At 48.9% G+C, this 27388-nt stretch overlaps 12 protein-coding genes across 12 annotated transcripts, besides 2 other annotated features; 6 read left to right on the forward strand and 6 right to left on the reverse strand.

Moving 5' to 3' along the window:
* Positions 1-1269: 1269 nt before the first annotated feature.
* ACLA_028200 (DUF3712 domain-containing protein) lies at positions 1270-2532 on the forward strand (the record flags this gene model as incomplete). Its single annotated transcript, XM_001269520.1, has 5 exons — positions 1270-1436; positions 1488-1912; positions 1976-1990; positions 2044-2171; positions 2230-2532. 5 exons carry the CDS (start codon positions 1270-1272, stop codon positions 2530-2532), a joined length of 1038 nt encoding a protein of 345 aa, XP_001269521.1.
* Positions 2533-5523: 2991 nt separating this feature from the next.
* Positions 5524-7949, forward strand: ACLA_028210 (uncharacterized protein; the record flags this gene model as incomplete). The annotated part of the gene is made up of 2 exons (XM_001269521.1): positions 5524-5948; positions 6032-7949. The coding sequence occupies 2 exons, from the start codon at positions 5524-5526 to the stop codon at positions 7947-7949; spliced, it is 2343 nt and encodes a 780-aa protein (XP_001269522.1).
* A 52-nt stretch (positions 7950-8001) lies between these two features.
* Positions 8002-8033: a microsatellite.
* Positions 8034-8716: 683 nt separating this feature from the next.
* On the reverse strand, positions 8717-10334 carry ACLA_028220 (proteasome regulatory particle base subunit RPT5; the record flags this gene model as incomplete). The annotated part of the gene is made up of 3 exons (XM_001269522.1): positions 8717-9375; positions 9453-9868; positions 10009-10334. The coding sequence occupies 3 exons, from the start codon at positions 10332-10334 to the stop codon at positions 8717-8719; spliced, it is 1401 nt and encodes a 466-aa protein (XP_001269523.1).
* Positions 10335-10734: 400 nt separating this feature from the next.
* ACLA_028230 (putative trimethyllysine dioxygenase TmlH) lies at positions 10735-11708 on the reverse strand (the record flags this gene model as incomplete). Its single annotated transcript, XM_001269523.1, has 4 exons — positions 10735-10850; positions 10915-10986; positions 11044-11532; positions 11600-11708. The coding sequence occupies 4 exons, from the start codon at positions 11706-11708 to the stop codon at positions 10735-10737; spliced, it is 786 nt and encodes a 261-aa protein (XP_001269524.1).
* Positions 11709-12378: 670 nt separating this feature from the next.
* ACLA_028240 (uncharacterized protein) lies at positions 12379-13163 on the reverse strand (the record flags this gene model as incomplete). The annotated part of the gene is made up of 2 exons (XM_001269524.1): positions 12379-12784; positions 13030-13163. 2 exons carry the CDS (start codon positions 13161-13163, stop codon positions 12379-12381), a joined length of 540 nt encoding a protein of 179 aa, XP_001269525.1.
* Positions 13164-14154: 991 nt separating this feature from the next.
* Positions 14155-15517, reverse strand: rmtA (protein-arginine omega-N methyltransferase HMT1; the record flags this gene model as incomplete). The annotated part of the gene is made up of 6 exons (XM_001269525.1): positions 14155-14630; positions 14688-15019; positions 15080-15189; positions 15249-15268; positions 15339-15352; positions 15411-15517. 6 exons carry the CDS (start codon positions 15515-15517, stop codon positions 14155-14157), a joined length of 1059 nt encoding a protein of 352 aa, XP_001269526.1.
* Positions 15518-16340: 823 nt separating this feature from the next.
* On the forward strand, positions 16341-17533 carry ACLA_028260 (PGAP3/PER1 family protein; the record flags this gene model as incomplete). The annotated part of the gene is made up of 4 exons (XM_001269526.1): positions 16341-16466; positions 16522-16564; positions 16633-17407; positions 17479-17533. 4 exons carry the CDS (start codon positions 16341-16343, stop codon positions 17531-17533), a joined length of 999 nt encoding a protein of 332 aa, XP_001269527.1.
* Positions 17534-17751: 218 nt separating this feature from the next.
* Positions 17752-17787: a microsatellite.
* Positions 17788-18165: 378 nt separating this feature from the next.
* agm1 (phosphoacetylglucosamine mutase PCM1) lies at positions 18166-20184 on the forward strand (the record flags this gene model as incomplete). The annotated part of the gene is made up of 5 exons (XM_001269527.1): positions 18166-18258; positions 18327-18340; positions 18458-18602; positions 18744-19244; positions 19303-20184. 5 exons carry the CDS (start codon positions 18166-18168, stop codon positions 20182-20184), a joined length of 1635 nt encoding a protein of 544 aa, XP_001269528.1.
* A 449-nt stretch (positions 20185-20633) lies between these two features.
* Positions 20634-22119, reverse strand: rrp3 (RNA-dependent ATPase RRP3; the record flags this gene model as incomplete). Its single annotated transcript, XM_001269528.1, has 2 exons — positions 20634-21715; positions 21780-22119. The coding sequence occupies 2 exons, from the start codon at positions 22117-22119 to the stop codon at positions 20634-20636; spliced, it is 1422 nt and encodes a 473-aa protein (XP_001269529.1).
* A 252-nt stretch (positions 22120-22371) lies between these two features.
* Positions 22372-23774, forward strand: ACLA_028290 (Brix domain-containing protein; the record flags this gene model as incomplete). The annotated part of the gene is made up of 2 exons (XM_001269529.1): positions 22372-22575; positions 22650-23774. The coding sequence occupies 2 exons, from the start codon at positions 22372-22374 to the stop codon at positions 23772-23774; spliced, it is 1329 nt and encodes a 442-aa protein (XP_001269530.1).
* Positions 23775-24270: 496 nt separating this feature from the next.
* Positions 24271-25180, reverse strand: ACLA_028300 (riboflavin synthase; the record flags this gene model as incomplete). The annotated part of the gene is made up of 3 exons (XM_001269530.1): positions 24271-24818; positions 24962-25084; positions 25150-25180. The coding sequence occupies 3 exons, from the start codon at positions 25178-25180 to the stop codon at positions 24271-24273; spliced, it is 702 nt and encodes a 233-aa protein (XP_001269531.1).
* Positions 25181-25467: 287 nt separating this feature from the next.
* On the forward strand, positions 25468-27131 carry ACLA_028310 (CaiB/BaiF CoA transferase family protein; the record flags this gene model as incomplete). Its single annotated transcript, XM_001269531.1, has 6 exons — positions 25468-25644; positions 25709-25740; positions 25811-25934; positions 25990-26494; positions 26557-26850; positions 26920-27131. 6 exons carry the CDS (start codon positions 25468-25470, stop codon positions 27129-27131), a joined length of 1344 nt encoding a protein of 447 aa, XP_001269532.1.
* Positions 27132-27388: the final 257 nt, after the last annotated feature.

Here is a 27388-nt window from a genome sequence, read left to right on the forward strand (position 1 = left end):
ATGCCTAACTTGAATCAGTGGGGGGCCAAGATCTGATGCTTCTCTTATCATTATGATGGATATGATTAACCATTGGCTCTTCTCTTTCTTCTCGCTGTTGTGACGGGAACATTGTCTCTCTCAGTCTTGTTTGTCTGGTGTTCACAGGCTTCTGATGGGGATTTGGTTCGTCTCAAGAGGCTCTCCCCCTTTGTTGGCTTTTCTTTCTCCTTCTCTGATTTCCCCAAACTTCGTCAGACCATCGGGATAGATGGGTTAGTTATCTATTTTAGTTTCAGCCTCCATTCTTCCAACGCGTCTCCACCTCAGGGACGGGCCCCATTTGGCTACATGCCTTGCTTGATTCTGTTGTGTCTCCCTGTGAGGCGGTTTGCTTTAATGCCACTTGGTATCTGTTATGGATTCCAGTTGAACTGGAGAGATGGCGCAGGTAGCTGAATGAGAGATTTCACCCGGCAGAAGCTGGCAACGACTACTGCCGAGGATACGATTCTGTTGATGCATTGTAGTTGTAGTTAGTAAACTTGGTCTAGAGCGAGTATCTATCTATGTGTGTGATGGTGAACTGTTTCTTCCTCGTAGATATCCAGCCAGCCAGTTCTTGCTTTTTCTTCCCCAGTGCATGTTGAGTATAACTGACCATACTCAGATGTCTAATATACTTTGTTTTCTCGCATATGAGCGCAAATGTGGCTTTTCAAGTCTTGATGCAAGTTTATCACGGATGGTCGATGTATAGATGCAGCCTCAGCGTCTTCAGGTAGATGGCGATGAAGAGTAGTTGTCTAAGGGTTGATGCTGCCTAAGAGACAGGCTGCTATTGCCCACATCATTGCGAGGACAGAGCTCTCATCAGTGAATGTCATTGACATGCATACATCGGGAAGCTGTATATGTGTAAGTGACACTGTCTACTAAGGTATTGTGTCTTCCTTCGCCAATCGCCAAGCCACCTACAGCATCAATCAACAAGGAACCAACTTCTTCTATATCAAAACCCATGACAATACTATCAAATTATATATCTATACCGGCGTTTCAAGCTCTGAAATGACATCACAACCGCGGTTGCGAAGCGTATTCATGGTATCTCATGTGAAGTGGATCAACGATCGACATGGAGTTGTCGCCCCATGGGGTTGATCGTTATATTATCAACTGGTGGCAGGATATCGATATCTGCGGGGTTTTCCAGGTCAAGCACCCTCCACTTAGTATCCTGTGTGAAAGTTTTCTCGCAGTGGAGTCCTTTGGCAACAACCCGCAACGATGGCAAAGCTGGACTTGGAACAGAGCTCCGGGACTTCGGAGGTGAATGATAAGAGTGCACAAGTCAAACCATCTCGCATCCAGCGATGGAAGGCCCATATGCAGAAGTGGTGGTGGCTATACCTGATCTGCTTCTGTGCCATCGTCCTGGTGGTGGTTCTGCCGATGTCAGTGTTCATCCCTTGTTAACGCTTTCTGACTGACAAGTGTCTATATAGCATCTATGTGGGCGTTCCTCGAATTGCGAGCCAATACATCAACGACTATAAGTATGACTATACGGGCTTGCAAATCACAAACCCCAGGCCCTCGGCCTTTCATGTCAGCCAAACACAGAAGTTGAAAATGGGTGGAGGCTTCAGTGGCAGTGGCCATCTCTCTGCGTTCAATGCAACTATCACTGTTCCTGGCACATCAACACCAATGGCTATCTTCCCTGTTTCCCAAATTGATTTCAGCGATGGTGCAGACTTTTCTATTAGCCAGGATCTGGATCTGTTGTGTGTCGACTGTCTTTCACAGTTGGCGGCAGCAGCAGCTTCGGACAAGGAGTATGCAGTGCTTGTCACGGGGGATCCGGATCTCAAGTTCGGGGCATTGCCGACAGCGCATTTGGATATACACAAGACGATGAAGATGCAAGGTACGCTTATAGCCCTCGGGTTCTAGCCAAGTTCAATGGAGCTAACCAGCTGCATTCTTCCAGGGTACAATGTTCAGGGTAGGCAATCACGATACGCTAGCAGCCAGACGATACTGATATCTTGGGGATAGAATTCCTCAACAGCGATGGCGCATTTAACGTGACGAGCCTTGATCTCCTGAGCCCAACGACCCCGGAAGGATATAACGTGAACGCGACGGTTGCTTTTCACAATCCGACCCCTTTCAGCGTCGAGATGGTGTGTGCCAGTGCCAAATCAAAAGCAAAAGGTTCCATGCTCACAAACATGATCCTAGGGCTTTGTCAGTCTCAATCTCTCTGTTGGAGACACGTCACTGGGCTATGTCGATCTGCCCAACTTGACGATCGAAGGCGATATCGTTAACACGGTTGTGCTTGGTAGCATTGATGAGACACTCCTCATCAAGAAAGGCTTGTGGGAGAGTAGCAACACAGACTTTGGCAAGGTCAACATCGATATCCACGGAAACCGCTGTGAATATGGAGGACAGGAGATCCCCTACTTTACGGCTGCGATTCGGGCCATCAATGCGTCTGCTAAGATTGATTTGATGGATTATGTGGGGGATATATTGTGAGTGATGATATACATGGTTATGACGATTATTGGCCTTCTGTTCCTTCATGGTGACCTGCTGTAGATGAATAGATTCTGTTTTAATTGCTTGTGATGCCCGCACGCTTATCTTCTTGTTACTTTTCGTGAGATTGGTAGATAGAAGCAGGGGCATTGGAGGATGCGAAAGAGACATATGTCCACCTTGATCCTAAGAGGAGTGATCCTCCATAGGGATTCAGTATCCTGCCGCCATTCTTGATCATCAATCAACTCCATAAGACAGTTCTAACTTTCAAGTCACGGCGTATTCTAGTTGAGCCGGATCCAATATTACTAGAGGCAGAATGAGCCAAGACCATGAAAGACAGTGCTAAACAGTTGTGCTCCAGATGTATACCTGCTGGATAGATACCTACAGAGCAACATAATCTTGTGCTCTTTCCAGGATTGGTTATACGACGAGAGATGATCGACTCCATTCGAAAGAGTCGCCGTTGATCTCTTCATCTCAAGTCCAATATAAATTGCGGTCATCACACCCCTGATTACGGACCCACGTCGAGTATACTCCTTCTCAGCCTATTCTATTTCTAGCTGCTTCTGTGATACAAAGAGTCAACCGTTTGGTGTTTCAGGCTGATCCATAAATAATGCTCCGGTCCATCATAACATGAGCTCATTCCTCGTATGATCTCGCACTCACAATGATGTAGGTATGTCTCAGTTTGCATACAGATGCTTCATATGATTTTTTTTTTTTCTCATGGACTGGACTCCACCTGGATCCCGGACTCCCGGACGGTGCAGAATGTGGATAGTGCGTCCCGACTCCCGACAGCGATGAGCTGTGGATATTGCGGCTGGATAACGGTGTACAATCAACAGTGTATCCGATACGTTGAATCCTGACTCGTACCTCATACATGTACAGATGCCCGCTCCATTCGTGCTTTCTGGTTTTGAAGTGCCTCGTCACTCGTGCTTGATACCGAACTTCCCCGAGCTGTCATTGGAGAGATGAAACTTTCGACTAGTTCGTATCTTCCCGGATTTTGTCTCAAATGGTAGTCAACATGTTTATAATTAGCAATTGGATTCATGAAATGTCAATTTGCCTCAGAGCGAGGCATCTCAGCAGATCAACGCGTTCCTTTAACTGGGGAGGAATGGATGGCCATTCTCTTCTGGCGTTTTGTATTACATTGGCGAGTCTTGGTTCCAGCCTTTACTGTCAATCACTCAGAGACCGGGAATGGAGAGAGAAGGAGCCGAGAAATGTATGTCGTGTTAGAGAGCAATACCGAACACTAATAATATTAATAGGGGTCGACAACGACTCCCAAAGGATGCCATCTAAATCCAAACACTAACGAATCGAAACTCTAATGAGCCCTGGCTTGTCCTGTTTGGGCTTAGTCCCGAGTTCCTGCCGCGAACCACACAGACCAATCGCCCTAGCCTTGAAAAAGACTAGCGTGGATGCCCCATTCCACGGGTGTCGAGGCATCTAATTGTTTTGGCTGCCCCCTTTTTACCTTTTCCCAGAGGTTGACGCGGCTGTTGTGAATCGCGACTCGTGACTTTCCCCGTGACATATGTGTCTTTCTTCCACCTCTTCGGCTCTTCCCTTATGATGGACGATGGTATCGTCAAGATTATGCATAACAGCCAAAGAATGTTTCAGGATATCACTGATTGATCGTGAAGAATGAAGCTACCATCAACTTCCATTGAGTACACAGTAGATACTACTAGTGTCTATCAACGAACTACGGAGTAACTATTGCAATAACCACAAACAAACATGGGGGCTTCCTTAGCCACCTTACCATCCTGAACGCCAAACACTCGCTTGGCGGAGACCTCTTCCCATCTTCACTGGATTGGGTAATGCCGCGCCCTTATCCAGAAGGACTAAGTTGACTAACTCTCCGACTAATACGTTAGTTCGATAATCGCTTTTAGGTCTTTCCAATCATCTAACTCTTTGAAGGTTGGAGTCTTGACTCTTGAAGACGGTGTGCAAACTGCAAATGCATTATGCAACATTTCGACTATCTACCTGTCTATGGAGTCAGGAAGCCAAGGACTGCCAATGTAGCGGCCTGGCACCTCTTCTTCCTCACCCTTGTCCTTGACTGTCTGTCATGCTGCATGCAATCGCTAACGGGAATTCTCCGCCTCCACTACAGGCTCTAAGCACGAGTTGTTACATATTTGCCAATGCGTTGTTGGCTTGCTGCGACCCGGCCCTGCATCAACATGGGCTGCATAGCCAACAACGCTGAGTTTCAGCAGCCAAACACGTACATGTACATAGCTAGTGAAACTCGACTAAGATCCTCATTCCTCTTGTGGGGGTGATCAGCCCTTCGAGTTGCCGTCCCGTTCTTCGTCTTGACTGGCCAAGCTTGCTCCGCATGCTCGTGGTATGTGGGAACGGCGTTCATGCATGGATCCTATTTGGTGATTGAAAAAGTCGACCTTGATAAAATTTGTGAAAGGGTGAGGAAGAAAAAGGGAAAAAAGAGGACAGAGCTTACAACTTACAAGGCTGCAACTGATGACCCTGAGTTAAGCTCGTTTGGGCACGTTCGCTCAGATACTTTCTGATACCTCTACAGTCTGCAGCAGCGCAATCCCTCGTTCTCTGGTCGAGTGTCTTATGTCCTTGCCCTGAGAATAGTTGCTCTGTGGATATTCCTATGTTCCTTCTCCTTTTCCTTTTCCATCATTGTGCAACTCCTTTATCGTGTCTCTTATCAGGCCCAAGTTTCGATTACCGTCTGAATCAACAGACGAATCACCGACTGCCGTTTCGAAGTGGATATCCTGACATACCAAAAGTGCTCTTTGGATCTGTTGCCTTCGGTACTTTGTTCCCCACCTTTGTCAGTGCTTGTCTTCATCTTCTTTTGCCCCCTCCCCCCTTTGTGGACTGCTTCTGTCCCTTCACTACTCTCTTTGGTCCTGTTATCGGTCTTTTCACGCTCGTTATACACGGTCCAAGATGAGTGTCATCGCGAGCAGACCGGAGTCCGCTGGTATGCGCTATACAGCCATCTCTCATCAGAGTGAGGTGGCTCAGAACTATAAGGATTCAGCATATACGGTGACAGTGCAGCCAATTCCTTCGCGCACTTCGTCAATTTCTTCTTTCAGAAGTAATTACACCGTCTCGACTTCTCCTACCTCCTACTCCCCTTCATCACCCACTCCTTCATATCGGTTGTGCGACTCTGCTGCCTCTCTTGACAAAATTTTGGAGCCGGTCTTCAAACGTCTGCCCCAGGAGGTATATGATGGCATCCTTACCCAATTGCAGAATCTGCATACCGATCCACAACAGACGGGGTGTTTAACATGTTTCTACCGCGACTTGCACGCCCTTTCCCTGACGTGTCGTGTCTGGGAGAGGGTTGTCCGAACCAAACTGTGAGTGTATATATCTCAATTACTGAACTCCGATCATCTAGGCGTTATGGGCTTCAAGTTGCTGATGTATGTCCCTTTTCTAGCTATAATTGCATTCACATCATCGGAAATGATTCCCCCGCTCATCTGAAGAAATATCGGATGAAAAGAGGAACCCGTTTGAAGCTTCTGAGACGAACTCTCCGGGAAAGAAAGTCGCTGGCCAACCTTGTTTTGGAGCTTCGTGTGCCGCAAATGGACTTGCTCTTTACAACAAGCAAACATAGCACTCAATGGCAAGAATACCGAGATCTCGTTGCATCCGTCGTTATGGTTTGCCCCAACCTGGAACGGTTGTTGGGCCTAACCATCGCGTACAATCACGAATTCGATCGTCTCACACACGCCTTATCAACACGAAAGAAGTTGAAGGAACACACATGGATGCTGGGAGAGGGTCCGACGTTTTCGGAGGAAGAATCTCCTCGTAACACTTCTTGCCCGGGTAGCCTAGGCCCTTTGCAGATGTTCGAGTTTCTGGACTACCATGCATCATGGTCAAACCTAGAGACCCTGATGATCTGCACGCTGAATGGGAAAAGCGCTCTTGAACCGAGCGTCTTCCTGCGCATGATCCACTCCCTACCTTCACTGCGGCATCTCTGCATCTCATCGTTCGATGCGGATGCTTTTGCAGATAGTGCATTGCTTTGTCTACCGCCTCTCGAGTCACTTAGGCTCGAAAGCTTGCCCGGTATCACCGATGCGGGTCTATCGCAATACACTTCGCGCCCGGAGTCCCACTCCTTAGTGTCTCTGGCTCTCATCGAGCAGAATGTTCAATCTCTCCTTGTGATATCCAAGATTCTTGCCTCGCTGAGGAATCTAGAGCGGTTCAAAATTGTGCAAACTGAGCACTGTCCGACATTGGATAATGATGGCATGGTTTTTCAACCGCTGTTCGCATCTTCGTCTCTCAAATATCTGCATTGGGATGTTGCTTGTCCGAACCCGGCCACTGCCCTGACGCGCCTCGATTTCGCCCCCTTTGCAAAGCCACCAAAACATATAGACACTCCCAATTCACATCTTGCCCAGAGCATACTTTGCGCAGGGTTCCCCCGTTTGGAAGCCCTTCGAGCACCCTCGGATATAGAACCTCCGGGTATCCTCCAGGCCGTTTGTCAGCCCATCCCCCGTGGACAGGCTCTGATCAATTCAGACAGGTACAGTCTGCCTCGAAGTTCTCATGGTTCAGTCAGCACCAGACCAATGGCCCTTCCCGCCGGCAATAATCTAACGTCCGCGCGAATACGGGCACAGACATTCATTGACATGGCGTCTAAGGACACCGAAAACGGGATGCAGGTCCTCATCACAGATCACTCGGATTCCTACGTGCCTGACAATGCGTTAGATGAGGAGTCGGATGACGAGCCGGATCTAGATGTTGATCAATACGGATATCCATCCGTTCACGAAAAGTCGAAAGAAGAGCAGGATGGCCCAGTAACTGTGTACAACTTCAGAATGCCCGCGTACATGGGCAGAGTTGGTAGTAGAACTACTGGGAGAGATGTGTCGATACCTCGCTTTATCCTTCGCCCCGATCTACCTGGACAGGATGCGGATGGTGGCCTCGTCGGTTGGAAGCATGTCCTGGCTTCTAACCAGTCATTGACGTATGCTGCCGGCGTTGGAGTAAGCTGTTTTGGCAGCAAAGGCATCGCAATGTCCCCTTCACCCCCCGAGGAGTCGCCGCCGTCCCCGGCCTCAACCACATTTACTCGATTTGGATGGGGCAGCATTGGGAGTCGCTCAGCACTTGGAACGAGTCCTGTCACGCCGACCACCCCGTCCACCCCCATGAGCCTGGCATCAGCAGCCACATTACCGTGGGACAAGGATACCTGTACTGGCTCCTGGAACTATAGCCACAAGAAAGGCCGTGACTGGTGGTTCCATATGGAACGTGATCGTCCAGGAAGTGTCCAGGTGATTGATGTCAAAGGGTTATTTTGAACATGAACAAAGCGATCTCTCGTTTGACTGTATGGCCGGGACGCTTTGCAAATTCTTTTTTTTTCTTTTTCTTTTTTTTTTTTTAAACTTGTTACTGCAACTGCAACTGCAACGGCATGCACAAGGGCATGGCGTTTGACGGCTGGCTCGACTCATAACGAGCGAACTCTTCTCTTATTCACTCCTATACCTATACACGGCGAGATACCCTGGGGAAACACGCTGATAATACAAAATGCACGCAATCGTGCCGCCCACATGGGACTGGATTTATGTCTGGACATCTCCATCCCCACCTACTACTCAATTCCTCATTGTGAATATACCTATGACAGATTTCTCTCTCATATCTCATGGCGCATGAACGGAATTTGCTTGGATATGGTTCACATATATTCCCCTTTCAATTGATGTCTTTTCCTCCGTTTCCACCTTGGTTGGTGGAATTGTTGTACAATATCTCCTACTACTAATCAGATTACATGATCAAACACATAATGCATCTCGAACTCAGTATACCACTATAGAAAAAAAACAATATGCACAAGAGAGCCATCCTATTACCATTGATTATAATATTCTCGATAAACTGAGGACGGAACTTGTAGCATGATGACTGGGTTATCCTATCTATTGCCCAGCAAATTTCGCACGGAGGAGAGGTCCGCACGCATACCGAATACTGACTGGCTTTGAACCGGAAGTACTTTGATAGATACATGATCATGAGATTAAGAGACAAAATACGATGGCGATAAAATGCTATCTTAGACATAGATACCCATATTCGTATCCTTCTTCTTGGCCTGGACTTCGGCAATCGCATCGACGTAGTTCTCATGCCCGACCTTGTTCATGCCCTTACGGAGCGCGATCATACCCGCCTCCACACAGACAGCCTTGAGCTGTGCACCACCGAATTCATCGGTACTTCGGGCCAGTTCAGCCCAGTTGACAGTGTCGTCCACGGCCATCTTGCGGGAGTGAATCTGCAGGATGTTTGCGCGGGCCTCCTCGTTGGGCAGGGGGAACTCGATCTTGCGGTCCAAACGACCGGAACGGAGAAGGGCGGGATCGAGGACGTCGATACGGTTCGTAGCGGCCAGGACCTTGATACGGTCGTCCGAGGCGAAGCCGTCAAGCTGGTTTAGAAGTTCCAACATCGTCCGCTGCACTTCACGATCACCGGACTTCTCCGAGTCGAAACGCTTGGTACCCACGGCATCCAGTTCGTCGATGAAGATGATCGATGGGGCCTTCTCCTTTGCAAGAGCGAAGCAGTCACGAACCAGCTTGGCACCATCACCGATGAACATCTGTACCAGTTGGGGACCCGCAAGCTTCAGGAATGTGGCGTTTGTCTCTGCGGCACAGGCTCGGGCGAGGAGGGTTTTACCGGTACCAGGAGGACCGTACATCAAAGCACCTGGAGAAGAGGACATGCGTTAGCAGCTGATGGTGAGAGGACGAGTGGGATGGAGAAATGCGTTAGGAGTGACATACCCTTTGGTGCCTTGATACCGATCTTCTTGAATCTCTCCGCCTCCTTCATTGGCCATACAATAGCTTCCACGATTTCTTCAATCTGCTTGTCCAGACCACCAATATCCGTGTACTTCTCTGTTGGCTTCTCATCGACCTCCATGGCCTTCACTCGGTTGTCATACTCGGCGGGTAGCGTATCCAAAACGAGATATGAATCCTTGTTCACACCAATCAGGTCACCGGGCTTGAGCTTCTCGTGATCTACAAGACCAATAAGTGGGAGATAAATGGTCTGACGGGTCGATGTCTTGATGACAGCGGATTTGCCCACGCGGGTAGCATCGAGATCGATGTTGGCCCCTTCTTCAGCGGCCTCTGCCTCGACATCCAGGTCCAACAGTTCAACAACGTTTCCGACAAGGTACGGTAATTGTCTGCGAAGTCAAAGTGTTAGAAGCAGGCTGTAAAAGAGATAGCACATCTCCAGTCGCCACATCTCCGTCTCCGGAAGTCGAGGAGCACGCGCTGGCAGGTCGAGACAACCATGTCTTATTATAGAGCAGTTATGCCATACCTGTTGTTCTCGATCTTTTCCTGGTTATCCTTAACCTTTTCCCGCATTGTGCTCTGCTCGTGCGTCAACCGCTGATATTCACTCTTCATTATGCGGAGCTCGTTCTCCAGCATCCGCCGCCGCTTGACGATGTCTGCTGTGCTCGAATTCAAAATCTCATCGTCCAGAAGCTCATCTTCCTCCTCTTTCTTTTTCGAGTCGGCGTCTTGCATTTCGGCATCGCCATCGCCTCCGGGCTTCTGGCCGTCACCGTTACCATCGCCCTGCTCCTTCTTCTTGTCTCTCTCCTCGCGCTCAAGGTCTTCCAGATCTTCGAGGGTCGACATGGTGGGAATGAACGGGTAGGTGAAGTAAAAATCAGATCAAGTGTGAGATAAGAGATCTGGAGTTTCGATGATGAGCAATGAGGAAGGAGGAGGCCGGGTTGTAGGGAAGGAAGATTGGAGCTGTTCTGACGATGCTCTAAGCTCCGGCCAAACAACGTCAGCTCCTCTGCCTACATCACGTGACACTCACCTATCACCGACCGCCTTCATCATCGATGAGCTTCTACGAGATACTACCAACTGATATAGATTGCCGGAGAGCGTACATCGCTTAGATGAAGAGTTTTTATGTGCACGTAGTGATGTCTCCTAATTACACTTCACATCTTTCTGTCTTCACACTAGGACTTGGAAAGTTCTCAAAAGAAAATAATCATCGGCGAACTGTCGCCATGGTTCCCTAGATAAGCATGTTCGGGTTTTCCTTGAAATAGGCAAGGTTCCCAAGATTCTCGATGACCTTCTCTCTTCCGTACTTGAGCAGACGGTAGCGCGAGATAAAATCGTCGTTGTTGACTAATGAGAGTTAGGATGAGCGACATGTTACAAATCCCATGAAAGGAGAAGGATGGCAACATACCATAACCACCGCACATTCGTCGCTTTCCGGTGAACTCGGAGCGACCATGGAGCATTCTCCAGTTATCAAAGACTAGGGAGTGGGTTAGATGAGCCTGGCAGAATTCAATCTCTCATGATGAGGACTTACTGAGTGCTGTTCCGGGTTCGAGTTGCGTCCAGATTTCAACGCCAGGGCGCTGGATGATGTTGTTGTAATGGCGTGCAGCATTGTACCAGCGGTTCTGTTCCTTCAAACCCCAATTCCGTTTCGCTGCCCGATCGTAGTTGTTCCAACGAATCTGATATAGCCGGCCCAAGTCAGGATGAATCTTGAAGACAGGTGCCTGTTCTGCTGGCTGGATGCACACATCATCGTTACCACTTGCGTGGTACGGATGTCTTGTAGAAGCTAATACTCCTAAATGCTTCGGGTTCTCTCTTCGCATAATAGCAGCGGCTTTGAAGCCATCTACAAGTAAGCTGGCACCTCCATGGCCTTCAGTATGTGACAGAAGATGGAAAAGTTGGAGTCTTGCTGGGTCAGTGAAATAGGTGTTATCGGTGTGAGCACCGAGAAACTCTTTGGTGTATGCAGTGTCCTTGAAAGTCAAGTCTGAGGTAAAGTCCCAGAAACCACCTTCCCTCTATTAGCAAGGATCGACGGCGGAGAGCAGACGGTGAATTGGAAATTATGGGAGCATTACCGTAATGAGTGTGTCTTATAAAGGCAATCCGTTCGATGAGCTTTTGGGTTGATTCAGGATCGACAGGGACGCCTTTCACGAAACAGAAGCCCCATTTGTACTTCACCATTGTTAGCCGCCGAAAAATGCAGGCCCCAAACTCGCAGAGACGGAATGCTTACGATCTCATCAAGCCATTCCAACAACGCGACGTCATCCGACATTACTGCAGAGTACTGGACTTCGGGGTAGGAGTCCTGGTCAGGGTTGTAGGAAGAGAAAGGTCTATCGAGAAGCCCATTAGCCAAGTAAATTTTAAGCAAAGGATTAAATAGCTCACCTGAATTTGAAAGGTGCTGAATATGTTTTTCTTTCAATGGTGAGATTCACATGTGCGTTCAGCCATGAATATGGGAAGGTTCCCCGGTGTCCATCAGAGACTTTGGGGCATTAGCATGAACAGACCACTAGTGCTTGGGGGGACATTACATAGTATCTCCACGTTCTTGGGCTTATAGATCACGTCGGCCACCTTGACGTCGGGGTGGATCTGGGAAGGACATGTCAGCGTGTGCACGTCTCCAGAGCAGGCAAGAGAGTCATACAGAGAAGACATCCACAGATCGTTGCTTTGTATCTGGGTGAATACAGGATGGACACTGGCAGTTTTCTCTGAGCAAATACCATATGAGTATTTGCAGTCGACCAGCTGGATATACTAGTGCGCTCACCTGAGGAAGAATGATCCACTGCGATTTATAAGTCAGATACGGGACATAACCGGCGCTTGCATAGTTGACTTACAACTCTCCATAGCGAGTCGTCTTCGACCCCAGAGGTCCTAAGCGCACCGAGGCAAAGCTTCTTGCTCTGTTTCTCGGAAGTGCATGGGACGCAGCACTCGTTCCCTTCTTAACATTACGACCGGTTGAGGACGAATCCACCACATCGGCCGACGGAGTCTCCTTTTCACCCGTCAATGTGGATTCCTGCTCATGTACCGAAGAAGCTTTATTTCCATCCACCGTCGATGCGGCTTTTCCACCTGTGAACTTAGTCTTGGTCTCAGGGATTGACCCGGATTTGTTCTGACTTGCAGGTAAGGGTTTCTCTCCAGATGGCGATGTAGTCTCGTTCGCCTGCGCTGATGGTGTCTTGTTTGGAGGAGGACCGCTCGAAAACTGGCGTATACAAACAGGCTGACGGCTGTTCAAGTTCAAAGGACGGCCATGATTCGATAAATCCCGGGAGGCCACCGACTAGATATATCTGTTAGTAAGAGCTGCTGCATATTATGCGCAGTTCAGTTCGCGCGCCTGCCAGCTGAATAAATCGCAGTGCTCATCGCATACCAAATGGGTGTACTTCGGAGTAAGTCCTGTCCTAAAGTGTCTTGCGCTGGTCGCCGTGTTAGTTTAAGTTGCCGAAACGATCATGTAAGGGTCACTTACCAGACGTGCTTCAAGGCCTGAGGAGCCCTGAGTGAAGTATATGTATTCATCCTGTAGTCTGCCCCAGCAATGGCGCCTCCAAAGTCGGGTTCTAAGAGACCAAAAAATGGGTGCGGGTTTCTCCGCACCGCCATATTCCCTTCTCCACGATGCACATAATATAATCACGTGACTCAATTGTATAGTCCTTCGAATCTAATAATCGCAGATAATTTCGATGAGAGTAGCAGATTCCAATGCTCAATGTGCCATTCTACTTGAAACTACGGCGTTCGAAGACTACGAGCTAAAAGCGGACTCCTTGAGGTAATCATCATGATACCTCCACGATTGCAGTTGATAGACAAGAACCGACGGCCCTGATGATAGGAACCCCAGAAGAGACGCCAATTGGGTTGGATTAAGGTTCAAACTAAGAAGACAATCATGACAGGCTAAAACTACTATTGCCAAGATGCCCCAGTAAGAAAGGTCCCTCACCTTGGAGGGATATTTTCAGAGTTGTTATCTATCTACTTGTCGTTGCTGCTGGCACTCATCACCTCTGGTGTAAAAGGTCTTGCCTACTCTACAATTACCCAGGGATTGAGCCTGTCAGAAACCACCTGGGAAGGCCTATGGTCATCAAGTCGGTAGCAATCGACTTGGAAAGCATATCGTAGGAAAAAGAACAAAAAAATCTCTTAGAAAAAAAAAACATTGTATCAAGGGCTAAAACAATCTAAGGAACACGTCGGAGGCGGCTAGACTGAGCGTCGACTCGGGGTATCTACTTGGAAAATTCGAGGAGCTTCATAGAGTCTCTTGTGCAAAATCAGTCTCTCCGTTTCGCGCCAAATAATGTGCCGTTCCCCTGCCTACCAAAGACAACGCCGAAATGTGAAAACAAATGCAGGACTAAAGAGACCAATGAACGACCCAAAGTCCATATAAGCAACCCTTCGAATATGCAATAATGCTGCCGTATATGGCACAAACTCTCATATCATTGGACATAAATCCATCTGTCGTCGAATAAAACGGGGGTAAAATAATCATATCGACCAGATATCAGCAAAGATCGATTGTTTAGCACCTGCAAAAGAATCAGCAACCGAAGAATCCGAACGTATAACTAGTGAACACCTACATTCTGTAAAAGCACTCGCCCTCCGCATAACGCAGTCTGTCGGTGGTCTCCAGTTTGTAGGAAATGTGGATATCGAGATCACGCTTGTTCTTGTCGTTGGGCTTGTTTTCCAACACACCGGTCACTGCCTCCTCTTCCTCGACGGTGAGAACATCGCGGAGGTACAACACAGTCTGCTTCCAGTGGGTATACTTGGCATGAGGGCCAGTGGAGAAGCTGATGGGCTTGTGGCAAGCAGTGAAATCAATATCGAACCACGCGATGATGGCATGGATAAAATCGCTCCGCTTGACGGGGAGAGAGAAGGGGACCTTGAAAGCCAAGTCCTCCTTGGTGACCGTGTAGAGGTCGAAGGTGATAATAGAGCAAGGATCCGTGACCAGGGACTTCAGCTCGACTGTGTCGACGAGGGGCTCTGTGAGGGCGATCTCCTTCATGGGGCTGTAGTCGAAGCCGTAGACGTTATCCCAGACTACCAGCAATTAGAACCAAGCGGTGACCTCAACTGGAAGTCTAGAAAAGTACTTACATCCGATCTTGTCATCCTTATACTCGCCATCCTCGATCGCGGCCAAGTACATGGTCGCCTTGTCGGGGAAGATCTTACCACCGGGGACCAGGTAACGGTCCCGAGCGTAGAGAACAGTATCAAGCATGCTCTCGTAAAGAAGGAAGTAACCCATCCACTCGGAGATGATGATATCAACCTCGGGGTAGGGGAGTACAACCTCTTCCATCTTGCCCTGGAGAAGAGTGACCTTGTCCGACAAGCCATTGACCGCAACGATCTCGCGCGCCTTCTCGATGATCGAGGACATGTCAACGCCAATTACGTGCTTGGCACCCGCCTTGGCGGCAAACCTTTATGACCATCGTATCAGTATGAGAAGTATTGACCGGTCCAATATCGCCGAGACATACATGCTGAGAATACCAGTTCCGCATCCGACATCGAGCACAACCTTATCCTTGAAGATGTGACGGTTTTGGTAGATGGAATCGCGGTACGACCGAGTACGAACATCATCTTTCTGTGCAACCGAGAATATCAGTATTAAGATCCAGTGAGATTGAACAGGGTTGAACTCACGAGCATCTCCTCATGAATGCCTGATGAGTTGGGTTGTGGTGTTAGCTTCTTCTATTCTATAGAACGTATCAAGGCTTCGATAGTATTTACCGTGGTGATCATAGCTGCGACATATGTCAGATATAAGAAACAATAAGTAAAAGATTGCCATTTGATTCATACCTTGTGAAGTAGCGAACTTCAGCGTGGTCCATGCCCACCATACGCTCAGCACTGCTGGTAATCATGGCCGAAGGCTCTGCGGACTGTTGTCTTTCGATACCCTCCATCTTGATAAGATGAGATGTCTCTGATATAGCAAATAAAAACTTTTATAATCCGAGCGATAACCCAAAGAATGAGAACAGAGAACGAAAGAATAAAATCTATTAGGATATGAGAGACGATGAAAGAGAAAAAGACGAACCAGTACGTCTTGGGCCCCTCAAAGCTCAACTTTTTTTTTCCCTTTTTGCCTTTGCCTCAATCAAAATTTCTCCTCCAAACCAAACACTAAATTCTAAATCAGGTTAGTCGCATTCCTGTGAGAGGCTAGGCTGTATTTGAAAGTAATCACGTGTTACCGAAACCCTCAGGAAGTTTGATCTGATTAGGGTTCAGGGGAAGGAGGTATCTCGGACTTTTGGCCGAACTTTGATATTTCCCATGCAACTTCCCCATATCTGGGGAGAAACACTTGAGCTTCTATCTAGTTGGAGCAGTTACGCGGATTGTGTTCCAAATTGCAGCCTGCAATGAGTTGTTGTTCCTACTATGAGACGAGTTCATCCTCCTAGGACAGCATTGACATTGTAGTCTTTTCTGTACTTATCTCCACTTACCACACCAGCTACGAGAAGGAGAGTGGGCTAAGTAAGATGTTTGAAATCAGATTGAGATTCTCTTTGATCTCTTGAAAATAGGAAATCGGGGTATGCGACATGATTATGATGATCTTGTCTTCCCCGCGCCTGTTGATAAATCGCCAAGACTTAGGTTGGGTTGTCTTGTTCAGTTCTCCATAATCCGGCGCGGCGCCTTCCGCCCTACTCTCCCCCTAAGCTCTCTGTCACGCTCGAGGTTTTCGTCCTGCTTCCATGCATCCTTAGCATCATGGTTCTGGGTCCGGCTAAGAGGAAGCTTTGCTTCTACTTTCTTGTGGTTCTTCTTGCCTCTCTCATCGGGCAGTCAAGAGCTTCCTTGGGTGACCATCTGCCAGACTTCAAGGAATGTGTAAAGGTATCGTCTACCTACAACAATTGGGACATTTGACCAGCAAGCTCATTATCAAAAGATCTGCAAGGCGGAAAACTGCCAGAATGGCAATTCTGTCATTCGTAGGTTCTACCGACGCTACCTTAATAATGCCACCCCTTCCGCAACTGCTAATAAACTCTTTTGTTAGCACTCCACCTACGCCTCTTGCTATGGACATGTCCAGCGGAATGCGATTATACCTGTCAACATGTTGTGACGGACCGCCGAGTCGCCCGTGATCCTCCGATGCTGACTCCCGTGGTTCAATTTCATGGAAAGTGGCCTTTTCACAGAATCCTCGGGATGCAGGAACCGTTCTCCGTCTTTTTCTCCTTGCTCAATCTCCTCGCTCATTGGCATGGCATCTCTCGGATAAAAGAGACAGTGCCATCTTGGCACTCTCTGCGGCCCTACTATCTCATATTCGGATACTGCGGTTTGGCATGCTGGACGTTCAGCGCATTGTTCCACACACGAGATTTCCCCTTGACGGAGAAACTGGACTACTTCGGCGCGGGTGCAAATGTGATGTACGGGTTCTATCTGGCTACCATCAGGATCTTGCGTCTTGATCAAGCGAAACCCCAGCACAAGCCGACCTTGCGCCGTTTGACAACGACCGTCTGTGTCCTGCTGTATACCATGCACGTGTGCTATCTCAGTTTCTGGTCGTGGGACTATACGTACAACATGATTGCCAACATCGTGGTTGGCTTGACGCAAAACCTGCTGTGGACATTATTCAGCCTTGTTCGGTATCGGGAACATGGCAAGCTCTGGATGGCTTGGCCCGCAATGATCGTCGTTTGGATCATGTTAGCCATGAGTCTTGAGCTCCTGGACTTCCCACCCTGGCGTGGACTTATTGATGCTCATAGTCTGTGGCATTTGGGGACGGTCATCCCGGCCGCATGGTGGTACAGGTAAGTGTGCAAAGGATGGGTATCAATCGTGGTGACCGAATTCAATGCTAATTCCGGACACTCTTCAACAGGTACTTAATCAAAGATATCCAGAATGACATTGCCAGCCACCGCTTGAAAGCATGATCTAGTGAAGAGCACTCATGGTTTCTAAGCCACTACTGCGACTCTTGGCGACAGATGATCAGATATCTCAGGCTCAGCCATCTTATGTCTTAGTATGTCCAATAGATATAATTAGAGAGTTTCAGGTCAGATCACTAAAAAAAAGTATTGCGTCATTCGCTTTTTTCTAGTATACTCATTTCTTCAGCAGGGCTTTACTGTGTAATTGTGTCTCAGTATTTCTTTCATTTGTCTTTTTTTTTTTTTTTTTTTTTATATATATATATAATTTGTATGATAGCCCCCCACGCAATAGGTTGTTTCCGGCTCACCGCTTGGGCCTGTATTGATTGTACCGGACTTGTACTAACTATGCGCGTGAACAAGCAAGGGAGCTAAATGTGGTGTGGCCTAAGGCTGTCAGCCCAGGTCCACTACTGGTCTCACCTGGCGCAAGTTGCAGACTGACTCCTGTCATCTTTTTTCTATATCTGGCGGACCCTTCTTTTTTGTGAGAAAAGAAATCGGTTTCTCTAAATTTCATCTATCCTCCTCCCTTCCAGTGACTCTAAATCGATCCTCCATCAATTTCCCTCCAAGGAATCCAGGACTTCTTCTCGCATCTTCCTTGGTCAGATCCCGCGCCGCAAACAATGGCGTCCCCAGCGGTTAGGAAAGCTATCTCGGAGGCAGCGCTGCAGTATGCAAAGCCAGAGGGACGGATCTTCCAATATGGCACCGCAGGCGTAGGTTGATTCTTCTATCATCATTTATATAATCGTCCATACTAACGGCAATCCTCTACGCGCTATAGTTCCGTATGAAGGCGTAAGTTTCCGTTGTTGATTCTTCCCCTCTTGAGGAACAGACCATGATCAACCCCACCTCCACCATAACCCCGCGATCGCTGTACGCTTTCACACCGTAACCAACATTTTGTCGCAGTGACCTTCTCAACACTGTCGTTTTCGCGGTCGGCTTGCTCGCAACCCTTCGGTCCAAGAAATTGAGCGGACAATGGATTGGTGTTATGGTTACTGCGAGCCACAACCCCGCGGAGGACAATGGTGTCAAGCTGGTGGATCCTATGGTGAGCTTCGAATCGAACTTCTGATAAGGGGTGTGGAAAGCGAGGTTGGCTAACTGATCTTCGACAGGGTGAGATGCTGGAAGTAAGCTTCTTCTCTTAGCAGCATGAGCTCCATCAATACTAACTGGTTTTCTTGATCAGGCCGAATGGGAGGCATACGCTACCAGACTTGCCAACGCTCCGCTGGAGAGTATCGGCGATGTTTACGATGAACTGATTAAGGAGATCGATGTCAGCATGGAGAATCCCGCTCGTGTGGTTTTTGCCCGTGATACTCGTGCATCCGGCTCGAGACTTGTCAGCGTTCTCAACGCGGCTCTTACTGCCACCGAGGCCGAATTCCTCGACATGAAGTACATGACTACCCCTCAGCTGCATTACATCGTCCGATGCAAGAACACCCTTGGGACTCAGTACGAATACGGAGAGCCCACCGAACAAGGATACTACGAGAAGCTGGCTGAAGCTTTCAAGAGAGTCATGAGAGGCGTCAAGGTCAAGGGCTCTCTAACTGTCGACTGTGCTAATGGCGTTGGTGGGCCTAAACTGCGAGAACTTCTCAAATACCTGCCAACGGAGCCTGGGCTCGAAATCAAGATTTCGAACGCCGACGTCATCAACCCCGACAGCCTCAACTTCGAAGTAAGGGACATGCGTGTTGCATCTGTGTCGCCTTTGGTCAAGCTAACAAAGGATTCAGTGCGGTGCCGATTATGTCAAAACCAAGCAGCGTGCCCCACCATCATCCAAGGCGTCTGTTCTCGAGCGGTGTGCTTCCCTGGATGGTGACGCTGACCGCATCGTTTATTACTTCGTCGACGAGGGCAATGTTTTCCGACTGTTAGATGGTGACCGGATTGCCACTCTTGCTGCTTCTTTCATTGGTGACCTCGCCCGGAGTGCTGGCATTGCCCAAAAGCTCAAGATCGGTGTCGTTCAGACCGCTTATGCCAACGGATCCAGCACCGACTACATCGAGAAGGTCCTTAAGCTTCCATCTGTCTGCACAAACACCGGCGTCAAGCATCTCCACCATGCTGCCCTTCGATTCGATGTCGGCGTCTATTTCGAAGCCAACGGTCATGGCACTATCACCTTCTCCGAGAACGCCTTGAAGACGATCAAGAATACAGAGCCCCAGTCTCCGGCCCAGCAGCGTTCGCTCGAGTGCCTGCAGGCTCTCACTGACCTGATCAACCAGGCGGTTGGAGATGCCATCTCTGACATGCTTTTGGTTGAAGCCATTCTTGCTCACAAGGGCTGGACCCCCAAGGAATGGCTTGCCACTTACACCGACCTCCCTTCCCGGCTTGTGCGCGTGGAAGTGGCTGACCGCTCAATCTTCAAGGCCTATGACGCTGAACGCAAACTCGAATCACCCCCTGGACTACAGACAAAGATCGATTCCTTGCAGTCTCGCTACAACAAGGGAAGAAGCTTTGCCCGCGCCAGTGGCACAGAGGATGCGGTACGTGTCTACGCGGAGGCCGCCAGCCGGTCCGAAGCTGACGATCTCGCTACCCGTGTCGCCAATGCTGTTCGTGATGCCGGCACCGTCAAGGAGATCCTGCAGGATTCTTGATTGCCTAGTGTGTTGATATACTTTCAAAAGTATTTTCAAACCCCATATCGTTTGGCCAAAAAGCAGAGCGCCGTCTATAGCCCAAGGAAATAGCCATAACAGCGGGATGGTAACAGAACCCTTCAGATCAAAGGCTCGTCATCGACAGGAAACGGTCTACTGGGTTCTGTGCCATTGAAGAAAGCCCAAACATTGGGTCTACAGTATAGAGATAATGGGGATTATCATGAATGAAATAATGATCTACTCTAAGCGATGACTGTAGCAGAACATGGAAATGTTCAAATGCTAAGCTACTCGTGTTTATTTGATTTTATCTTTATCAATGTCTACTTGATCATTCACCTGATTCTCCCAGAAACAGATTGAAATAAAAATTGTCATCTCATATGGGTATTGTAATCATCAGTAAAAAGCGACTATCGCTAAGACTAACTTTTGTTCCTCCCTCAACCCTCTTCTTGATCCATCTCATCCCGCGACCGTTTCCCTTTACCGAACTTCTTCGCCCGCGTACCCTTCTTCTCATCAAAGTTCTTCATCTCCATGATAGCCTGGCGCTGAGCCTCGCCAACCCGCTCCGCCAGAACCATAACCTCATCCTTCTCGAGATCGTACTCGTCGAGCTTCTTCCCCAGCGCCCCTTCGATGCGCAGCCAGATCTCAACATCGTACTGCGTCACGAAACTAATCGCAACACCGCTCTTTCCCGCACGCGCTGTACGACCCACGCGGTGGACGTATGTTTTCGAGTCCGTGGGCAGATCGAAGTTCAGCACCACGTCGACGGATGGGATGTCCAAACCACGGGCGGCGACATCCGTCGCGACGAGGATATCCCGGCTGCGGGAGCGGAATTTTCCGAGAGCGCCCAGACGAGAGGACTGGGAGAGCTGGCCGTGCAGCGGGATAGCGCCGAAGCCGAGCGCCCGCAGGAGGAAGCTGATGCGCTGCGTCTCGTGCACGGTGCGGGTGAAGATGATGGCGGACTGGCCGACGAATTCGTTCAGGAGGTAGACTAGGTAGATGTCTTTGTGCTTGTGGGGGATAAACCGGTACGACTGCAGGAGAGTCGACACGGTCTGGTATTTGTTGGAGGAGACGGACACGCGCAGCGGGTTTGAGAGCGAGGCACGCTGCAGCGACTCGACCTTGGAACTCATGGTTGCGGAGAAAAGGAATGTGCGCCGCTCCCTGGGGAGGATCTTGAGGATTTTATCGAGGAGGGGGCCGAAGTCCATGTCAAGAAGACGATCGGCCTCGTCCATGACCAGGTATTTCAACGTTCGTAGCGAGAAGCCCTTGGTGTTTTCGAGGTGATCCAGCAGTCGACCGGGAGTAGCAACGATGATATGTGGTTTCTTTCCGAGAGCGATGGACTGCGACACCATATCCATGCCTCCGACAATGACGGCGCATCGGACATTGATTGTCGAGCCCAGCGCTTCGAACGATTGGGAGATCTGAAAAGCCAATTCTCGAGTGGGAGCAAGGACGAGACCGAAAAACGATTGTGGTTTGTCCATGAGGGCTATAATCAGACGACATTAGCTTCCATACCTATAGAAAGCAGCTCGAAACAGAAAAAAAAATACCTTGCAGGATAGGAAGAGCAAACGCTGCTGTCTTTCCACTTCCAGTCTCTGCTAATCCGATCAAATCGCGGTCCTGAAGCGCCAAGGGAATAGATTCCGCTTGAATTGGCGTAGGAGCCTTGTATCCCATAGTCGCACATGCTTCACATAACTGATCAATGATACCTAGATCCTTGAAGGACTTGGGTGCAGGTTTCGTCTCTGAGGACTCCGGTCCATCTTGCGCCTCAGCGTTATCAGAGTGCTTACTAGCGACGGACTCGTGGGAGCTAGATGATTCTGCGTCACTCTCATACTGCGGAGCCTTGTTGGCGATCTTGCGCTTCTTGACAGCTGACATTCTGACTGACTAGTATATGAAATGGAATACTCTTGAGAAATGAATTTGGTCGTATGGTTGGCTGGTTCATCTCAATAGAGAAAAATAATTTTGGACCGCAAAATAGTTCATCCGGGCTCCTCCGCGGTATTGCTCCGACAAATCTACTTTTTTCCTGGAACTAAGAAAAAGACACCTTCTCGTCCAAACAGCTGAGAGGAATTCTGGGAGACAATTATTTCCCCATAGCACCATATCTAGACTATAGTCAGTATGGCCAAAGCACGTGTTAAGAAGCGCACTCATTTGCGCGCGCAAAACGCTTCTGCCACTTCCAGAAGTGGTGCGGCATCGATGAGCAAAACTCCAAAGTCTATGGTCATCAGAGTTGGTGCTTCGCAGGTCGGTTCCAGCGTAACTCAGCTGGTGAAAGATGTCCGCTTGATGATGGAACCAGATACCGCTGTGCGGTTAAAGGTATGTTTGACTTTCTGGAAATTTTTTCAAACAGACCTGTTGGCGCGCCGATATCTAACATTGATCTTCTTCAGGAACGGAAATCAAATAGACTTAGAGACTTTACTGTCATGACCGGTCCTTTGGGCGTCACTCACCTCATGCTTTTCTCAAAATCCGCTACAGGCAACACCAACATGCGATTGGCGCTCACACCCCGTGGCCCAACCCTGCATTTCAAAGTCGAGAGTTATTCCTTGTGCAGAGACGTCGAGAGAGCTTTGAAGCGCCCAAGAGGCGGAGGACAGGATCATAAAACCCCTCCTCTGCTCGTGATGAACAATTTCAACTCTCCCAACGCTACAGAGGAATCGAAGGTACCGAAACGTCTCGAGAGTCTCACAACAACCGTCTTCCAATCACTTTTCCCGCCCATCAACCCGCAAGCTACTCCTCTTTCCTCGATCCGTCGTGTGATGCTCCTCAATCGCGAACTTACTGCTGGATCCGAAGAAGAGGATTCATATGTGTTGAATCTGAGACATTACGCGATTAGCACGAAGAAGACCGGTATCTCGAAGCGAATCCGACGCCTCGACCCTAAGGAGGTCCGCAGTCGGGAAAAGAAGAAGTCTGCGGTCCCCAACCTTGGAAAGCTGGAAGATGCCGCCGACTACCTGCTTGATCCTTCCGCAGCCGGCTATACTTCGGCCAGTGAAACCGAGCTGGATACAGATGCTGAAGTGGAGATTGCAGAAAGTACCACAAGAAAGGTCCTGACCAAGAGAGAAATGCAGCGCATGAAGTCTGGAGAGAACGCGAAGGCTCAGAAGAGTAACGGACCAGAGGTGGAGAAACGGGCAGTCAAGCTCGTTGAACTTGGCCCACGTCTGAAACTTCGATTGATCAAGGTCGAAGAAGGTCTTTGCGACGGCAAAGTGATGTGGCATGACTATATCCAGAAATCTGATAAGGAGATCAACGCTCTGGAAAAGAATTGGGATAAGAAGAAGAAGGAGAAGGAAGCGAGAAGGAAATTGCAACGGGAGAACGTCGAGAAGAAGAAGGAGGAGAAAGCGAAGGCCCGAGCTGCAGGAAAAGGCGACGCTGAGGAAGACAACGAGGATGAAGACATGGGTGATAATGATGACTGGCTCAGCGATGACCTCGAAGATGGCGAGGAGCCACAGGACGATGACGATGAATCGATGGAGGAATGAATCAAAGGAACACAATAGCGCTTTGGTGGCTCTTGTAAACGACATCGAAAACGTTTTTCGGGCTCGCGTTGACGGTACAGACATCTTTTGTCGGTCAAGCATGGCATCAACTTCATGTTATTGGGCTGCTATCCCGCGACATTCGTCAAGGATGTGCGCAGCAAACCACCGCAGAAGCCTCTTACATTATGATAGGTCTTGACAACTTCTACAACCCGGCGCGAATGATGTGCAGTTTCGCTTGAGAATTTCCAGATCAGTGACACTGATGGACACTTACAAACTTGATTTTCAATTACGTGCACGCGCCACGACATTTTGTGTTCGCCTGGAAGGGCGAATCCGGAGAGTAGTTTTTTTTATCACAAAAGTCTGGAGTATCTAGGAGTTATCAAGGATGGCATCTGTCAGATTCATATTAGGACGTATTTATACCCGCAATCGAGTATCTCATCCGATTCAGATGTACAGCGTAGCGCTTTTTTCATGCTGCTTGTCACCGTTTCAGTTTCTCTTCCACAATGCGCGACACCATCTTCTCCAGGATACTCATGTTTCCACCAGCAGTTCCGGCAAAGTAACCCTCGACACTCTTCTCCACGTATTTGCCCACAATGTCAATTTCCACATTCACATCATCCCCGGGCTTCTTTGCTGCCGTCACGATCTTCTCTTGTGTATACGCAATAAGCATGATTTCGAAATATCCATCCTCGCCATCCACAACTTTGGTCACCGTCAGACTGGCGCCGTCCAGCGTGACATAGCCCTTTTCCACGATATACCGCATAACACCCTGATCGCGAGGCTGCAATCTGAATACTAGAGAGTTCTGATCCGGCGTGACGGCGAGAACTTTTGCGATGGTGTCGACATGGCCTTGGACGAAATGGCCTCCCATCCGGGTCTCTGCCAGAACAGCACGCTCGAGATTTACCCGCGAGCCTTGCTGCAGTGATCCTAGGTTCGTCCGACGAAGAGTCTCGGGGGCGACACCAACCTTGAACGAGGTCTTGTCAAATGCGGTCACCGTGAGGCAGGTTCCTACATAGAGATATGCTTATTTAGTTATCCATCGTCTGGTGAGGGGTGAGTCCGAAGACCCCCGAGAGAGCTAGCGGGAAAGCGAAAGGACAGAAAAGAGACAAGCAAAGCTCGAACAAATAAGCCACGATGACCCTGCATACCATTGACACTAATACTGTCCCCGAGATGGGCATCTGTGAGAATCGCCTCACAATCGGAAATCGTCAGTGAGGTTCCCCCGCCCCCACTTGATGTGGTATCGAGGGGTTCGAGAGACGTAACCGCTAAAATACAAGAAGTTTGGTTAATTCTGCATTTTGTACATGCTCCTATGGTGATAAAGACTCACTCCCGATATGCTCAACGAGGCCAGTGAACATTGTGTTGACAAAGCTGGATTGCTTGATATGGTTTGAACGGATGACTGGAATGCCCCCTCAGACAAAGCAAAGATGCGGAACATCCGCGGTGGAGCTGACCTCGGCTGGGCCCGTTCGTCGGCCATCGGTGATATCGCCGAATCAATAACAAGTCGGTTTTCGGTCATCAAAGTGATCGGCTCGACAATTTAAACCTGTGGTCGTGACAGGTCTTCTAACCTACCTTCAGGAGCTTATATCTGAGTTAATTTCATTTCATACATGCGCAATCTCTAAGTATCCGAACGATGAATGCCACATTGAAGTTGCACTGGGCCGTCGCCCGTCGGCCATCACTCTACCTGTCGAAGACTATTCCGAGATGCACACCCCAAAGACGACGCTTCTCAGCGATCCCTGCCAGTGAGGATACACTTCCTCTGAAAGGTATCAGAGTTCTTGATATGACAAGAGTGTTGGCCGGCGTGAGTCTGCGTTCACCTGTCTGAGTATCTGTTTGGCGAATGCTGATACCTCCAACTGCTATAGCCTTATTGTACACAGATTCTAGGTGATTTGGGGTAGGTTCAAATACAATGAGATAACCTTTCATACATAACCGCATGCTAAAACTATTCTTATTTGAGCCAGAGCAGACATCATCAAGGTCGAACATCCCGTTCGCGGTGACGATACTCGTGCCTGGGGACCTCCATATGCAAAGTACACCGATGAGTCGCGGAAAGGCCCTGGTGAAAGTGCTTACTACCTGGCGGTTTGTCATGCCTGAAGATATAGCTTGAGAATCGGTTGGTTAACTTGCGCCTCAGGTCAATCGCAACAAGAGATCCATCGGCCTTTCCTTTGCTCACAAGTCCGGCATCGAGATTCTACACAAGCTTGCGAAAGAGTGCGATGTCCTTGTCGAAAATTACATTCCTGGTAGTTTGAAGAAATACGGCCTCGATTATGAAACGCTACGGTCCATCAATCCCAAGCTGATCTATGCGAGCATCACAGGATACGGCCAAACAGGGCCTTATAGTAACAGAGCTGGTTACGATGTGATGGTTGAGGCTGAATTTGGGCTTATGCACATTACAGGAAGTAGAGATGGTGACCCAGTTAAGGTCGGTGTGGCCGTTACAGATTTAACAACTGGGCTGTACACGTCGAACGCGATCATGGCAGCATTGCTTGCCCGCGTGAGAACCGGACAAGGGCAGCATATTGATGCTTGCCTGAGCGATTGCCAAGTTGCTACCCTGGCAAATATTGCGAGCTCGGCTCTGATCAGTGGTAAGAAGGACTCAGGGAGATGGGGAACTGAGCACCGTAAGTTTCGCGGTAGAACATCTATAGCTCCGAGCTCCCGATCGCTGACAGATGACACCAAGCATCCATTGTGCCTTATCGAAGCTACAAGACGATTGATGGAGATATCCTGCTTGGAGGCGGTAACGACAGGCTCTTTGGCATAATATGCGATCGTCTAGGGTACCCTGAGTGGAAGGCCGACCCTAGATTTGTAACGAACAGCGATCGAGTGAAGCATCGTAAAGAGCTCGATGGTATGATCGAGAAGACAATTGCACAGAAGACCACACAGGAATGGCTTGATATTCTGGAGGGCAGTGGGATGCCTTACGCTGCAATCAACGACATTCAAGGGACACTAAACCATTCTCATGGTGAGTTGTTTGTTTGGTATCTTCAGGGCAAGCCGACCGTATGCTAATGAATACTTGTCACTACCATAGTGCAAGCACGAGGAATGGTCACCGAGGTAGATCATCCAGCCTGTGGTCCCATCAAACTAGTGAACACTCCGATCAAGTACTCGCATGCAACTCCTGGCGTGCGAAGACCACCTCCAACTCTCGGTCAGCACACCGACGAGATACTCGAAGAGATCCTGGATTATGGAAAGAGCGACATTGCCCGTTTGAAGAAGGAGGGTGTATTATCATAATACGCAAGGTGGAAGTCGGAGTGGTTCGAAATGGAAGTGGATGTGTCCTGCCACCAAATCTCTGAAGGGAGATATGATCATATGACAGAGCAAACGGACTCTACGAACATAGATAGCACTTAGAAATGATTGACATATATCAAAGAAATAGGCTTGAGCAACAAGTGGCTTGCAGACATCAAGTCTCATCATCTTGTCACGAAGCTGGAATTCGTTGATCGCGGGAGGAGGAATCTTTGTATCACGTGATGCTATAT

The sequence above is a fragment of the Aspergillus clavatus genome, genomic scaffold (genome assembly GCF_000002715.2).
Source record: "Aspergillus clavatus NRRL 1 1099423829805 genomic scaffold, whole genome shotgun sequence".
NCBI lineage: Eukaryota > Fungi > Ascomycota > Eurotiomycetes > Eurotiales > Aspergillaceae > Aspergillus > Aspergillus clavatus.